Source organism: Rhineura floridana, chromosome 3, assembly GCF_030035675.1.
Source record: "Rhineura floridana isolate rRhiFlo1 chromosome 3, rRhiFlo1.hap2, whole genome shotgun sequence".
Lineage (NCBI taxonomy): Eukaryota > Metazoa > Chordata > Lepidosauria > Squamata > Rhineuridae > Rhineura > Rhineura floridana.
In genome coordinates, this window is record NC_084482.1 from 201,874,942 (window position 1) to 201,888,395 (window position 13,454).

A 13,454-nucleotide genomic window follows, 5' to 3' on the forward strand; every position below is an offset into this window, starting at 1 on the left:
CCATTAATTCTAATGCGCCAATTGGAAACAAATATTAACCCAAAACTGTTGCAGGCACAAACAGTATCAAAAGTGGGATTGCATATAACCGCCCCGTACAATCAGGAGCAGAAATCCTCATGAATGTACAGCAAAAAGAACCTTTGGAATGATCTTAAACACACTGGAGTGTATCCAACTAAATCCTACTCAGAGTAGACCCATTGAAATTAATGAGCCTAAGTTAGCCATGCCTATTAACTTTAATGGGTCTACGCTGAGTATGATTAGCATCCCACGTATTGGAGCATAAGTTACCTTGAACTCAGTGGAACCCTGTGTAAAGCATGCGTAGGATTGATGAGTTAATTCATTTTGTATATGGATGAAACGTCATATATGTTATTATATGAATATAATATTGATTGAACACACTGGGTATTACTGCCCTGTTGTTAAAGGTATTTTGAATGTAGTATTATGCTGCAGCAATCTTAATTGTGTCAATATATTGATTTTTGAACATTCACTCGGACAGAACCTTTGCAAAATGCAATTTTTAAAAAAACTTTATTTTAGTTTTATTTTCTTGAAATTTCTTACAAGACCATCAACATCTGGAGGGCCCACAGGTTTTCCACCCCTGCCGTAGAAGCAAAAGAGAACTACATAGGAAGTGCAGAACAAATATTATTACTTCCCCTTCTTACTTGCCTCAAAAGCCTAAAACTGTGTTACAATCTGCTATAAATGTCAGATTCAGTATTGGGTTGATACAATTTCTTGAAGGCCGGTTAAAATTCCTGCTGTGATTGGTATTCATTAGGATGTGACTTCAGACAGTAAGGCCGAGTTAATACTACAGACATGGGTATTTTTGCATATTCCAGGGGTGAGGGAAACCTGTGGCCCTCTGGATGTTGTTGGGCTCCAGCTCCCATCAGCCCCAGCCAGCATGTCCAATGGTCAAAGCTGAGTTGTAGTTCAAAAAATCTGAAGGGCCATAAGTTCCCCATATCCACTGAAGAAGAGGACTTTAGGCTTGAAAAGCATCAGGATAACATAAGAGCCCTGCTGGATTGGACCTTCCATCTACTCTAGATTCCCAATTCCAACAGTGTGGCTGGCCCGCAATCCTAGGAAGCCCCCAAGCAAGGCAAGAAGACAACAGCTTTCCTTCTGTTGCTTGCCCCACTTGCTAACAACTCTTATTCAAAGGCATACCGCCTCTGAACATGGATGCTCCATTTAGCCATCACTGGCAGGGGGTTGGACTAGATTACCTTTACGGTCTCTTCCAAATTTGAGAGTCTATGACTCTGTCACAGGGATGGAAAACCTGTGGACCTGCAGACTACAACTACAATCCCTGACCATTGGGTGTACTGGCTGGGGCTGACGGCAATTGGGAGTCCAGCAACATCTGGAGGGTCACAGATTCTCCATCGCTACTCTGTAACTCATAGCCATTCATAAACTTCTCTTCTTCTCTGTCTCTAAACCCCTTTCAAAGCTGTCTCGGCTTGTGGCCACCACTACCGAGTTCCACAAGTTAACACGCACTGTGTGAAGAAATTCTTTTATGTATCCAGAATCTACAGCTCAACCATCTTGTCAGGTGACATGCCCCCTGCCCTCCCAAAGTTCTGGTGGTGTGAGAAAGGCAGAAGAACGTCACCCTGTCTACTTTCTCCACACCACGTATCATTTCATAAACCACGGGTAGGGCACTTTAGGCCCGGGGGCCAAATGCAGTCCTCCAGGCCACTTTCTTTGGACGTCAGGACCCTCCCTAGGTCAGGCAGCCTCCTAGCTGGTACCCTTCGCTTGCACTGCTCTGCACCTTTAAGTGCTTCTGCCTGGCTGCAATGTGTCCTTCAACTACAATTCTGCCTGTTGTCAGCCTGGCTGGAGGAAGGAGAGAGGGGATGGGGTGTCCAACTTTTGCATGGCTGGAATATGGCCTCCTGCGTAAAGGTAAGAGTTACATCCACTGCCCCACTCACTTTTGCTTCTGGCACCGCCCACCACTGGTATGCTGCCCTTGGAAGATTGCCCACAATGGAATGCAGACAATGGGGTGAAAAAGGTTCCCCCCTTTTATCATGTCTCGTTTTTTCCCTAAACTAAGAAGCCTTCAAAGCTTCAGGTTTGGTTCACCAACTATCTTCAATATCAAACCTTTGTTCTTTGCTCTTATCTTACCGTTCTGTGATTTTTTTAAAAACAGGACATTCTTAAAAAATTAAATTCTACATTTTTATCTTTAGGAAACTTTACTGCCTTTTGGCAGGTAAAGAATAGTCAGTATCGATGCCACAGTCTCTCTGATAAGCCTAACACTCAGTGGGATTCACCCCTATGTGGATTTTCTCATGTCTACGCAGATCGCTCCGATTAAGAAATCTCTGCTCACACAATGAGCATTTATAGGGTCTCTCTCCTGTGTGGATTCGCCTATGTATAAGAAGGTATCCTTTCTGAATAAAGCTTTTCCCACAATCCGTGCATGTGTTTGGTTTCTCTCCTGTGTGGATTCTCTCATGTGTCAAGAGGGAAGAGCGCCGGGTGAAGCATTTTCCACACTGGGCGCACCTATATGGAGTCTCCCCCGTGTGGGTCCTCCTGTGTATGACAAGCTGCAGCCTCCGACTGAAGTTCTGCCCACAGTCGGAGCAGCTGTATGGCTTTTCCCCTGTGTGGATTCTCTCATGATTAATAAGGTTGCACCGGATGCTGAAGCACCTCCCACACTCAGCGCACTTGTAGGGTTTCTCCCCCGTGTGCATCCTCTTGTGCCTCACAAGAGTTGATTTCCGGTTGAAACTCTTGCCACAGTCCAAGCATGTGTACGGTCTCTCTCCCGTGTGAGTTCTCTCATGCACAACAAGATTCGCCTTGCAGTTTGAGGTCTTCCCACAATATAAGCATTTATATGGCTTCTCGGCCATTTGCATGGCCTGGCTGTTGAGGAGTTCAAAGCTCCCACTGTCAGTCTGTTCTTTCTTTATCTTAAACTTGATTATTCCCTCCTGAAAACTACCGTCATGTAACCCAGTGCCCCCTTCATCGTAAAGAAAAGCCTGTTTGGCTGCCTTCCCTGGATGGTTTTCCCAATGGCCTCCTGGTGTCTCGGGGCTTCCTTGTATCAGCCCCATCTCAAGGCCCTGGAAGAATCCCCCTTTGGCTCTTTCCAAGGATATTCTGCAGATATCCACTTGCTCAGGTCTTTCCAGCTGGAACGTCTCCTCTTCATTCTCCTGCATTTGCCCATCACCTTCTAGAAAAGAAAGAGAACTATAGCACAAGAGGCAGAGGCGTGCATGAATCCCTACCCCCCATTGTGTGCCATTACTCCACATACTTGTTGTTAAGAGACATCCACATCATACATTTAAAGCACCTCTAACACATATTAAAAGCACATGGCTTCCCCCAAAGGATTCTGGGAACTGTAGTTTGTTAAGTGCTGGGAATTGTAGCTCTGTGATGGGGTACACTACAGTTCAAGGATTCTTTGGGGGGAAGCCTTGTGTTTAAATGTGCTTTAAATGGTGTGACCCACAGTCATTTTGTTCATCATTGGAGAAAATCATGCTTAAACCAGTCAACATTTTGCTTTAAATGGATTTTAATATTAAATTTCTAAATTGCTGTAAGCCGCCCAGTGAAGGACAAGCAAGAAATCAAAATAATAATTTAATAAAATAATAATAGTTTCATCTTTAGGAATAGAGGAAGCTGCCTTATACTGAATCATACTGAATCTAACCAGTACTGTCTACACGGACTAGCAGTGGCTGCCCAGGGTTTCAGGCAGGGGATTCTTTCCATCCTTACCTGCAGATGCCAGAGATTGAACTAGGGACCTTCTGCATGCAAAGCACAAGGTCTACCACTGAGCTACGGCCCTTCAACATCTTTCATTTGTTATTCACATTTGCGTTCTGTTCCCAAGCCCTTTTTCTTTCTTAAAAGTGTTTTGGTTTTTTGCCCCTGCCTGTGGCAGCCATGGCAGCCATTTTAATTACCCAGAATTCTCCACCCAGGGCAGTGTTCTTCAGCCTGATAGCCATTGACTGCCTTATCCTCCATGAATGTGTTCATCTTCCATGCAATTTTTGCACGGTGTTGGACTACAACTCCTGTTATTCCCAACCAGCTCAGCCAATAGTCAGGGATGATGCAGCGGCAGGAGCTCACTGAGGTAAGAGGTCTCCGATCTTTAACAGAGCTGTGGTCCAGCAACATCTGGGTGCCCAAGGTTAAAAAACATAGTTCCAGAGCACTGGAACAGTCTGCTGGTTTTTAAAACATATATAAAAATACGGCTGCCAACAGTAGAGATAGAAAATGGCTATCTTGGCTAGTAGCCTTACCCTCTGTGAATTTTTTTATTCTCCATGTAATTTTTGCACCCAAGCTTTTTGGTAGGATGGGATGGCAGCTGCTGTCCTCCCATCCTGCAGACAATGGCCCAGAAATGTAAAGCTAGCTTGAAATTCCTCAGAGATTATTCAGAGAAAATGTCTGTGGGCAGCATCCACCTGGCACCCTTGTGCAAGCAAACGGAAGGGCTTTTGATCCAGAGTTGTCCACTAACAGAGGGGGAGAGGAGGCGATTTTTGCCGATTCCACTTTCTTCCTGAAGCCCCCAGCACACCCCTTCTGCCAATCTGTTCTAGAAGGTCATCCAACCCTTAACAACAAATTTTTGAGGGTGGTGAGTTGTGGGTAGCAAAAATTACATGGAGGATAAACAAATTCACAGAGAATAAGGCTACTAGCCAAGATAGCCATGTTCTATCTCCACTGTCCACAGCCATATTTTTATATATGTTTGAAAAACCAGCAGACTGAGTCTTGTAATTGTTTACCAAAGAAAAGAGCGTCTCTGCCATCCTCCTGCTTGGCTTCCACAGACAGCGGCATCTTCATGGGGTCTGAAGGGTCCTGCTCTGAATTTGGGGTACTCACCAATGACCCTACTGACAGCCCTGGCTCCTGCAAAAAGAAGCAGACATGTTAATTATAAGGACGTTAATAAGGATCGGTGCAGGAGGCTTAATTATAAGAATTAATTCATTCTAAGAATGTAAATCGGACCTGTGATGTAGAAAGGTATAACCCAAGAACAAGAACATAGGTCCCAGGCTATGGTCCGAAGGCACATGAGGCCAGCTCCCTGCTGAAGTTAAGCAGGGTCAGGTCTGGTCAGTGCCTGGATGGGAGACCGCCTGGGAACCATATGTAAGCCGCCTTGGGTTTCTATCATGAAATGTAATAAATGTAGAAATGTAATAAATGAATAAAATAGGTGAGGCCAGAGGCAGAACTGGGCAGGGTAACCATTGCGAATTTTACCTTTGTAGAGCAAGCTCATTTCTACCCACATTCACACACCCCTCTCTGGCCTCCATCCAGGAAAACATGAACCATGACCAGAGTTCAAGAACTAATTCCAGCCAAGCAAAAATCTCAGGGAGAGTGCAAAGTAGGGCCACTGAGAGATGCAGCCTAGGGGAGAGGGTGTGTGGCTTGAGGAGTCCCAAGGGCCAGGCAGAGAGGCCTGGAGGGCCGCATTTGGCCCCCAGGCCCAAGGTCCCCCATCCCTGGTATAGACAGTATTGAGTCAGATGGGCCAATGATCTGACATAGACAGGGCTCTGCCTGCACAATACATTTAAAGCACTATGAAACCACTTTAAATGGTCTTGGCTTCCCCAAAGAATCCTGGGAAGTGTGGTTTGTTAAGGGTGCTGACAGTTGTTCGGAGAGCCCTAGTCCCCTCACAGAGTGAAAATTCCCAGAATCCCCTGTTCAGACGGATTGACTGTTAAAGCACTCTGGAAATTGTAGCCATTGCTAGCTTCGCCCTCCTGCTCTGGGTGGCAGTGCAGATTTGGCTGAAAGGGAGAAGGCAGCAGTGATGAGAAGGTGGCTCAATAAAGGCCCAAGGACACCCCTCCCCTCACTTGATACATCACTGGGAGAGGGCAGACCTAAGTTTAATCCTGGGGTAGGAAAATGTTTTTTTCATTCTGAGGTCTGCATTCCTTTCTAGGCAACCTTCTGGGGTGAGGGACATGCTAGTGGTAGGCCAGCCCAGAGAGAAAATGGGGCAGAGCAACGAATGCAATTTTGTACAGCAGGCTAATTTCCACATGCTCCTCTTTATCCTCTGTCCAGTCAACCAAGTGTCATTATCAGACACATTCCAGCTAGGCAAAAACGCTGGCTGCGAAGCAGGGCTGGTGAAGGGTGTGGCCTTAAGAGAGGGGGTGTGGCCTGGAGAGAGTTCTGAGTGCTAGATACAGTAGGGCCCCACTCATACAGCGGGTTATGTTCCAGACCCCCACTGTAAAGCGAAAAGCGCTGTAAAGCGGAACCCATTTAATAGAATGCCGGAAAACCGCCGTAAAAGCAGAGCAAGTGCCGTATGAGTGGGGCTTTAGTCCAATTGCATCTAATTGAGACCGCTGTATTAGCGAATTGCTGTAAAGCGGGGCCCTACTGTACAGAAGCTTCCTTCAGGCCTTGGGCCTGCGATTCCCCCATCCCTGGTTCAAACAAACAGGTCTGTCACCATACTGTTTAGCTTAGGGCCAAACTAGATGAGAAAAAAAAATTTTTTAAACACAGGCTTGGGGAAATGCCAGGCCTATGTTTTTCATACTATGAGACAACATCCCTGCTATTTCCTCTGGGCCTTTCAGGGCTGCCCCACTGAGAATGTCCTCACCGTTCCTCCCCACCCCTCAGAATCTTGCAGCTTCAGGAGGAAGGCCTCCGCCAGGGCCACCGCCTGGCTGCAGGTCTCCGGGCTCCGTTTGCTGACCCAGCTTTGCATTTCCCAAGGCAGGACGGCCAGGAACTGCTCCAAGATCAACACCTCCAGGATCTGGTCCTTGGAGCGTCTCTCTGGCTTCAGCCACTGGTGGCAAAGTTTCCAGAGCTGCTTGCAAACATCCCCGGGCCCCTCGGCCTCTTGGTAACAAAAGTGCCTGAAGCGTTGGCGTCGCGTCTCTAAATCCACGGCGTCCTCGCTCGCCATCTCATCCTTCCTTTTTGCTGAAGAATCCAGACCTCTGTCGGGTTTTTGGGCTCCCCGGAGGCCCGGTACCATTGGAATTGCCCATTCTCCTCTAGGCCACTGACTGGCACCATCTATTTCCTTGAAGGAGGCCTGGAATTCCTTGGTCTCCTCCTCGGAGATGGGCTCAGGTAACTTGAGGTGCCTCCACCCTGAGCAAGGGGATTCCACTGTCTTCAGGAACTCCTGCCACTGGTTTTCCCAGCGCTGCTGCAGCCCTTCCTCTGGCTCCTGCTTAACTTGCAGTGGGCCTTCTCCAGTCAGAAATGCCTTGATGGTCCCGACTTGGACCATGTGAGGCTCTCTTTCGCTTGCCTCCAGCCTCCCCCGGGATTCCGATCCTGTGGGGTCCTGCTCCTCCATTTTTATTTCCGGCTGCAGTTCCTGCACTGAAGAGGAAATTCAGTTCTTGAGAACGTGCAAAGTGAGTTGCAACCACTGCAACAAAACCCCGTATGTGCCTTTTTAGAAGTAAGCCCCACTTAGGCCGAAAATATCTGAAAGGCGGTCTCCATCCCTACCAACCTTCTTGGTGTAAAGATCCACAGAGAGGGCTCTCTTGATAGTTCTGCCCTCTCTCTCTGCTACTCCATTTATTTTCCATTGAGACTGGAACAGTCCTCATAGCAGTTTCCCATAGCTATCTCCCGTCCTCTGCTCTCCCTCCCTTCTTGTGCTGCATATCTGTTGTTTTTTTGCTATTTTGAACATCTGCTCTGGATGCAGAAGGTCCCAGGTTCAATCCCTGGAATCTCCAGGTAGGGCTGGGACAGAACTCTGCCGGAAACCCTGAAGAGCCACTGCCAGTCAGTGTAGACAATACTGAGCTAGGTGGACCAATGGTCTGGTTAGGTATCAGGCAGCTTCCTATGTTCTGCCACCCTCAGAGGTTCAGAGAATGGTGGTCCAGGAGACAGCCCCTAAGTGGGGGAATTCCTTCCCCACAGAGCGTCTTTGCTGTACAGCTTTCACTGTATGCTGAAGAGGCATCTCTTTACCCTGGCCTTTGGCACTTAAGGCATTTTGTTTTGGGGGAGTTGTCTCTTTTGCTAAATTTATACTGTTCTGTTCCATTTGGAACAGACTGATTGATTGATTGATTGCATTTATATACCACCCCATAGCCAAAGCTCTCTGGGCGGTTTACAACAATTAAGAACACTGAAAATCAATATACAAATTTAAACCATTAAAACCCATAAAAACCGATAAGCAAGTCAAAAACACGTTAATCAAATGCTGTTAAAAATGCCTGGGAGAAGAGGAAAGTCTTGATCTGGCACCGAAAAGATAACAGGGTTGGCGCCAGGTGCACCTCGTCAGAAAAATAATTCCATAATTTGGGGGCCACCACTGAGAAGGCCCTCTCCTTTGTTGCCAGCCTCCGAGCTTCCCTCGGAGTAAGCACCCGGAGTAGGACTTTGATGTTGAGTGTAGCGTATGGGTAGGTTTGTGTCGGGATTTGGTTTTATAATTATATCTGCTTGATGTATTTGTATATTATATTGTTAAGAATGTAAGAACATCAGAAGAGCCTGCTTGATCAAACCAGTGGCCCCTCTAGTCCAGCATCCTGTTCTCACAGTGGCCAGCGAGATGCCCCAATGGGAGGCCCCCATGCAAGACCTGACTGCAAGCACACTCTACCCTCCTGTGACTGCCGGCAATTGGTTTTCAGAAGCATACTACCTCTGACTATGGTGGCAAAGCACAGCCATCATGGCTAGTAGCATTTCATAGCCTTATCCTCCATGAATAACCAGCCCTGGGACCTTATGGTGAAAGGCAGGTTAACAAAAACAAAACTTATTTATAAATAAATAAAATTTAATTTAGTGGGACTTACTCCCAGGTAGAGGAAGGCAGTGGTAAACCCCCTCTGAATACAGTTACCATGAAAACCCTATTCATAGGGTCGCCCATAAGTCGGAATCGACTTGAAGGCAGTCCATTTTCCGTTTTTACTCCCAGCTAAGTAGGTATATAGGACTGCATCCTCAGTCGATTAATTGGTTAGATTGGGGGTTGGGATGGAGAAGAAGTTTGATTTTGTTTGCATTTTAGTGAGAAACTCCCTAATTTGCACTTCCTGAACAAATAGCAAACCAGAGCACAGCTCTGCTTTGAAATGTATGCTTCTCCAAATTCTTCAGTGCAATTCTGCAACCAAACTGCATGTACAAACATGCATATATTAGGGGGGCAATGGGTATAAAAACACATATATCGGTAAAAATAACATGGAAGAATGGGGAAGTTGCTTGCAAATATGTGTATATTAGTCAAAACTGCATGCCAAAATGTGTTTCTTAGGAGAAATCGGCACTAAAATGCTGTTGGATTTTCATGAGTTATTTTAAATGCAAATTGCTGTGGAAACATTGAGAACTGAGTATAAGACTGGAGAAATAAGAAACTTAAGAGGAACTCCCTAACTGGGAGTGGGCACTTTGTGGTTCCTTCGATTCATTTTATACAAACCTGAGACCTATCAACTGCAGCCAAGTGCAAAAGTCATGCACTTAGAGTTAAAGAATTCTGAGCCCAGGAATTTGTTTTGAGTACTAGATCATATCGCAAACATACGTTGGATAATGGAACGGACCAAGAAATTTCAGAAGGAAATCACCCTGTGCTTTATAGATTACAGCAAAGCCTTTGACTGTGTAGATCACGAAATGGCGGTCCACAGTATCTGATTGTCCTGATGCACAACCTATTCTCTGGACAAGAGGCTACTGTAAGGACAGAATATGGAGAAACTAATTGGTTCACAATAGGAAATGATGTGAGACGGGTGTATTTTATCACCCTATTTGTTTAATCTGTACGCAGAACATATCATACGGAAAGCAGGATTGGACCAAGATGGAGGTGTGAAAATTAGAGGGAGAAATATCAATAATTTAAGATATGCAGATGATTCCATACTACTAGCAGAAACCAGTAATGATCTGAAACGAATGCTGATGAAAGTTAAAGAGGAAAGCACAAAAGCAGGACTACAGCTGAACATTAGAAGACTAAAGTAATGACAACAGAAGATTTATGTAACTTTAAAGTTGACAATGAGGACATTGAACTTGTCAAGGATTATTAATACCTCAGCACGGTCATTAACCAAAATGGAGACAATAGTCAAGAAATCAGAAGAAAGCTAGGACTGGGGACGGCAGCAGTGAGAGAACTGGAAAAGGTCCTCAAATGCAAAGATGTATCACTGAACACTAAAGTCAGGATCATTCAGACCATGGTACTCCCGATCTCTATGTATGGATGTGAAAGTTGGATAGTGAAAAAAGCTGATAAGAGAAAAATCAACTCATTTGAAATGTGGTGTTGGAGGAGAGCTTTGCACACACCATGGACTGCAAAAAAGCCAAGTAATTGGGTATTAGAACAAATTAAACCAGAACTATCACTAGAAGCTAAAATGATGAAACTGAGGTTATCATACTTTGGACACATCATGAGAAGACAGGACTCACTAGAAAAGACAATAATGCTGGGAAAAACAGAAGGGAGTAGAAAAAGAGGAAGGCCAAACAAGAGATTTATTCCATAAAGGAAGCCACAGATGTGAACTTACAAGATCCGAACAGTGTGGTTTGTAACAGATGCTATTAGAGGTCGCTGATTCATAGGGTCGCCATAAGTCGTAATCGACTTGAAGGCACATAACAACAACAAACCAAACTGAGCCCAGTTCTTCCCCACCAAAATCCACTGCTGGTCCTCCCCCCCCCATTTCTTTTTTTGGCAGGGGAATTTGTTTGACAATTGGGAGTCAAAAATCATGGCAGATCTACTTCAAATCATCCTCAGTAGTTCCAGAGCTTCCTTCTGTCCATCCCTGGGTTAGATTAATCAATTTAAAACATTGGCAATCAACTAAAAGAGCATACCAGATTAATTGGGCAATTGTTATTTATCATCATAAAATAATGATCTCACTTTCTAGTTTCCTTCAGTATCTCCTTTGGCCCTTTCCCCTCAGAGGAGGGAGACCAACCCTCCCTCTTCTCCCCCCTTCCCCAAACTTCTCAGTCTGCTGGCCACCTTCACTCAGCATGCAAGGAGTTGCTAGGGCTGGCAAAAGGCTCTGGCAGGGCTAGGCAGCAGGGCAGGGCAAGTGAGGAAGCCACCGGACAAGCTGTGGCACGGAGGTCCACCAGAAAGTGGCCCAAAGCCCACTGGCTTTTCACGGCCTGAAAAACACTGCTTCACACACTCAAAGAAGGTTTGTGAGGCTAAAAGTGCGGCCCTCATCTGTACACTAATGCTTATGTTCTACACACAAGTAATAGGTGGATAGGGCTCTTATGTCTGTAGAAAGCTATGATGGCAAGGCTCTTTTAGGATCTATTTTGTTGTTGATGATGATGATAAACTCAAATGGCAAACAAACACACAAAGGGACTTGATTTTCCTTAACAAAGGACAAGCTGAGAAAAAACAGAATTAAGGAAGAATATTCCAAAATGGGTGAGACACTAAAGTGAGTATTTAATCACCATGAAATAAAAGAAATGCAACAGCCAACAATAAAGCAATACGATGTCCTAAAAGGGGTGCACCTGGAGTAGGTTGGCCAGATGCGTTTCCACCTTCTGGTCTTCTTCAGTGGCCAGATGAAGGACTGTTTACTAATGCTGATTGATAGAATCCTGTATTTGAACAAACCTGATTTAGGTTCCAGTTAAGAACTACTATATTAAAGCCATTAGATTTTACTCATAGGAGTGCTTTATTATTAGCTGTTGTACTCATTATAGTATCTGTAAGTCATTTTGGATTATTCTTCCTTAACTCTGTTATTTCTTAAACTCAAACTGCCCCCATGAAGCTATGGTGCCAAAAAGACCAGCTGGATAGTTCGGGGATTAAGGATGGAAGAGGGCTGATGGGAGTTGTAGTTTAAAAAAGTAACTCTCCGAAGCTCTGGCCATAAGTCGGAATCGACTTGAAGGCAGTACATTTACAATGAGAAACTAACTCAGTGGCTTTAAGCCCTAGGAAGAGTGGATTGGTCAATAAAAGCCAAAACTTTTCTTATCAGGTGCAAAGTGACCACCCTTGGCAAAAGACATTTACTGGTCCCTATCTTGATGGGTGACCTCTCTCCCTTTGAAATGTTAAAAAGTCTGAAAGTCTAGACTTCACTCGTACGGGGAAGCTCAGCTGAGAATTCTTTGGGCACCTTAAATGAATGCCACTTTCAAAGGGATGCCTGGTCTGTATCCTTGCAAACATCAGCCATGGTCTGAAATCCTCACCTTTGATGGATTATGACGATTCATAGATCTCCCCACTCCCCAAATTTTTTTTCTGCGGACACTCTTGGTGGTCGCATTTGTTTAATCATGACCTTCTCTCGTTCATGTATGAAGCGGAAATAAGGTGGAAAACCTGACTTTGACATCAAAAGGAGTGGGAGGGCAAGCGCTCAAGCCTCCAAGCAGGCCCAGAGTGAAAAGGGGCTCTCCCCAGTTGCAAGGATTATTGAGATAATGTGCGTGTGAAGCACCTTGTGCACTGAAAGACTGACATATAAATGTACCGTTGTTACTCTTAGCCCTTGCTACGCTTAGAGTTGCCAGTTTTTAAACCATCCCTGCTCCTGTACTTTTAAACAGCAGGCATTAACGCTCATCTTCATGCCGTGAAACGCTTCATTGCTTTGATTTCCACCCCACGAAGTTGCTTCAGACAGGTTGCCAACTGACCTGGGGGAAGCCATCATGGCCTGCTCCTGTGCCTTTCACAGCATGGTTGCTGATTGCCATGCAGCAATCAGCTTTCCATGGCAAGGGAAGTAAATGCTGTCACTGATTGCTGCACATCAGGCCCCTGACAAAAGCACAGGCACAGAAGGCAGATGACATGCTGGCAACCCTACAAGGAAGCTATAGGAATGCCCTCCTGCAGCCCTCCCCCACAATTATTGCTTTCTGGCATCTCTCTTTTAATTTATTTTTCTTCTTTTCACCCAGTGGCCTCTCGGGGCTTTAACTCACCTGCTCCTTGCAGCTTCCGCATTGCTGCAACCTCTGGGAAGAGATCTACAACCTCCAATGGCTCCATCCAAAGCGCAAAACCCCCTGGTGCGAAAAAGGAAGGCAGTGGATCAGGAAGGTGCCTTGGCTTAGGTCACAAGTTTGCAGGCTTCTCTAGCACGCTTACAGCTCTGTGTGTTTAACCCCTTCATGGTGAAGACAGACAGGCTTCCTAAAACATGAATGGAGAGGTTACATATGCACATCCAACCTTCCCACTGTTGACCTCTCTCTCTCCTTGGCCATTGGATGCCCCATTTTGTCCTTTTTTTGGTGGGGGGATATCTAATTAAAATGTGGCTTGCTTGACCTGCCGTTCTACAGGG

General features: G+C 45.5%; 1 protein-coding gene across 2 annotated transcripts; it reads right to left on the reverse strand.

Annotated features, from left to right (window-relative positions):
- Positions 1 to 540: 540 nt before the first annotated feature.
- Positions 541 to 13,215, reverse strand: LOC133381102 (zinc finger and SCAN domain-containing protein 31-like). Of its 2 annotated transcripts, none has more exons than XM_061619666.1 (4): positions 13,090 to 13,215; positions 6,722 to 7,461; positions 4,857 to 4,983; positions 541 to 3,259 (listed from the first exon to the last, which is right to left on the reverse strand). In XM_061619666.1, exons 1-4 carry the CDS (start codon positions 13,154 to 13,156, stop codon positions 2,316 to 2,318), a joined length of 1,878 nt encoding a protein of 625 aa, XP_061475650.1. In that variant the 5' UTR covers positions 13,157 to 13,215; the 3' UTR covers positions 541 to 2,315. The 2 variants fall into 2 exon arrangements, with proteins under 2 accessions (XP_061475650.1, XP_061475651.1); XM_061619667.1 differs by lacking the exon at positions 13,090 to 13,215 and adding an exon at positions 12,349 to 12,715.
- Positions 13,216 to 13,454: the final 239 nt, after the last annotated feature.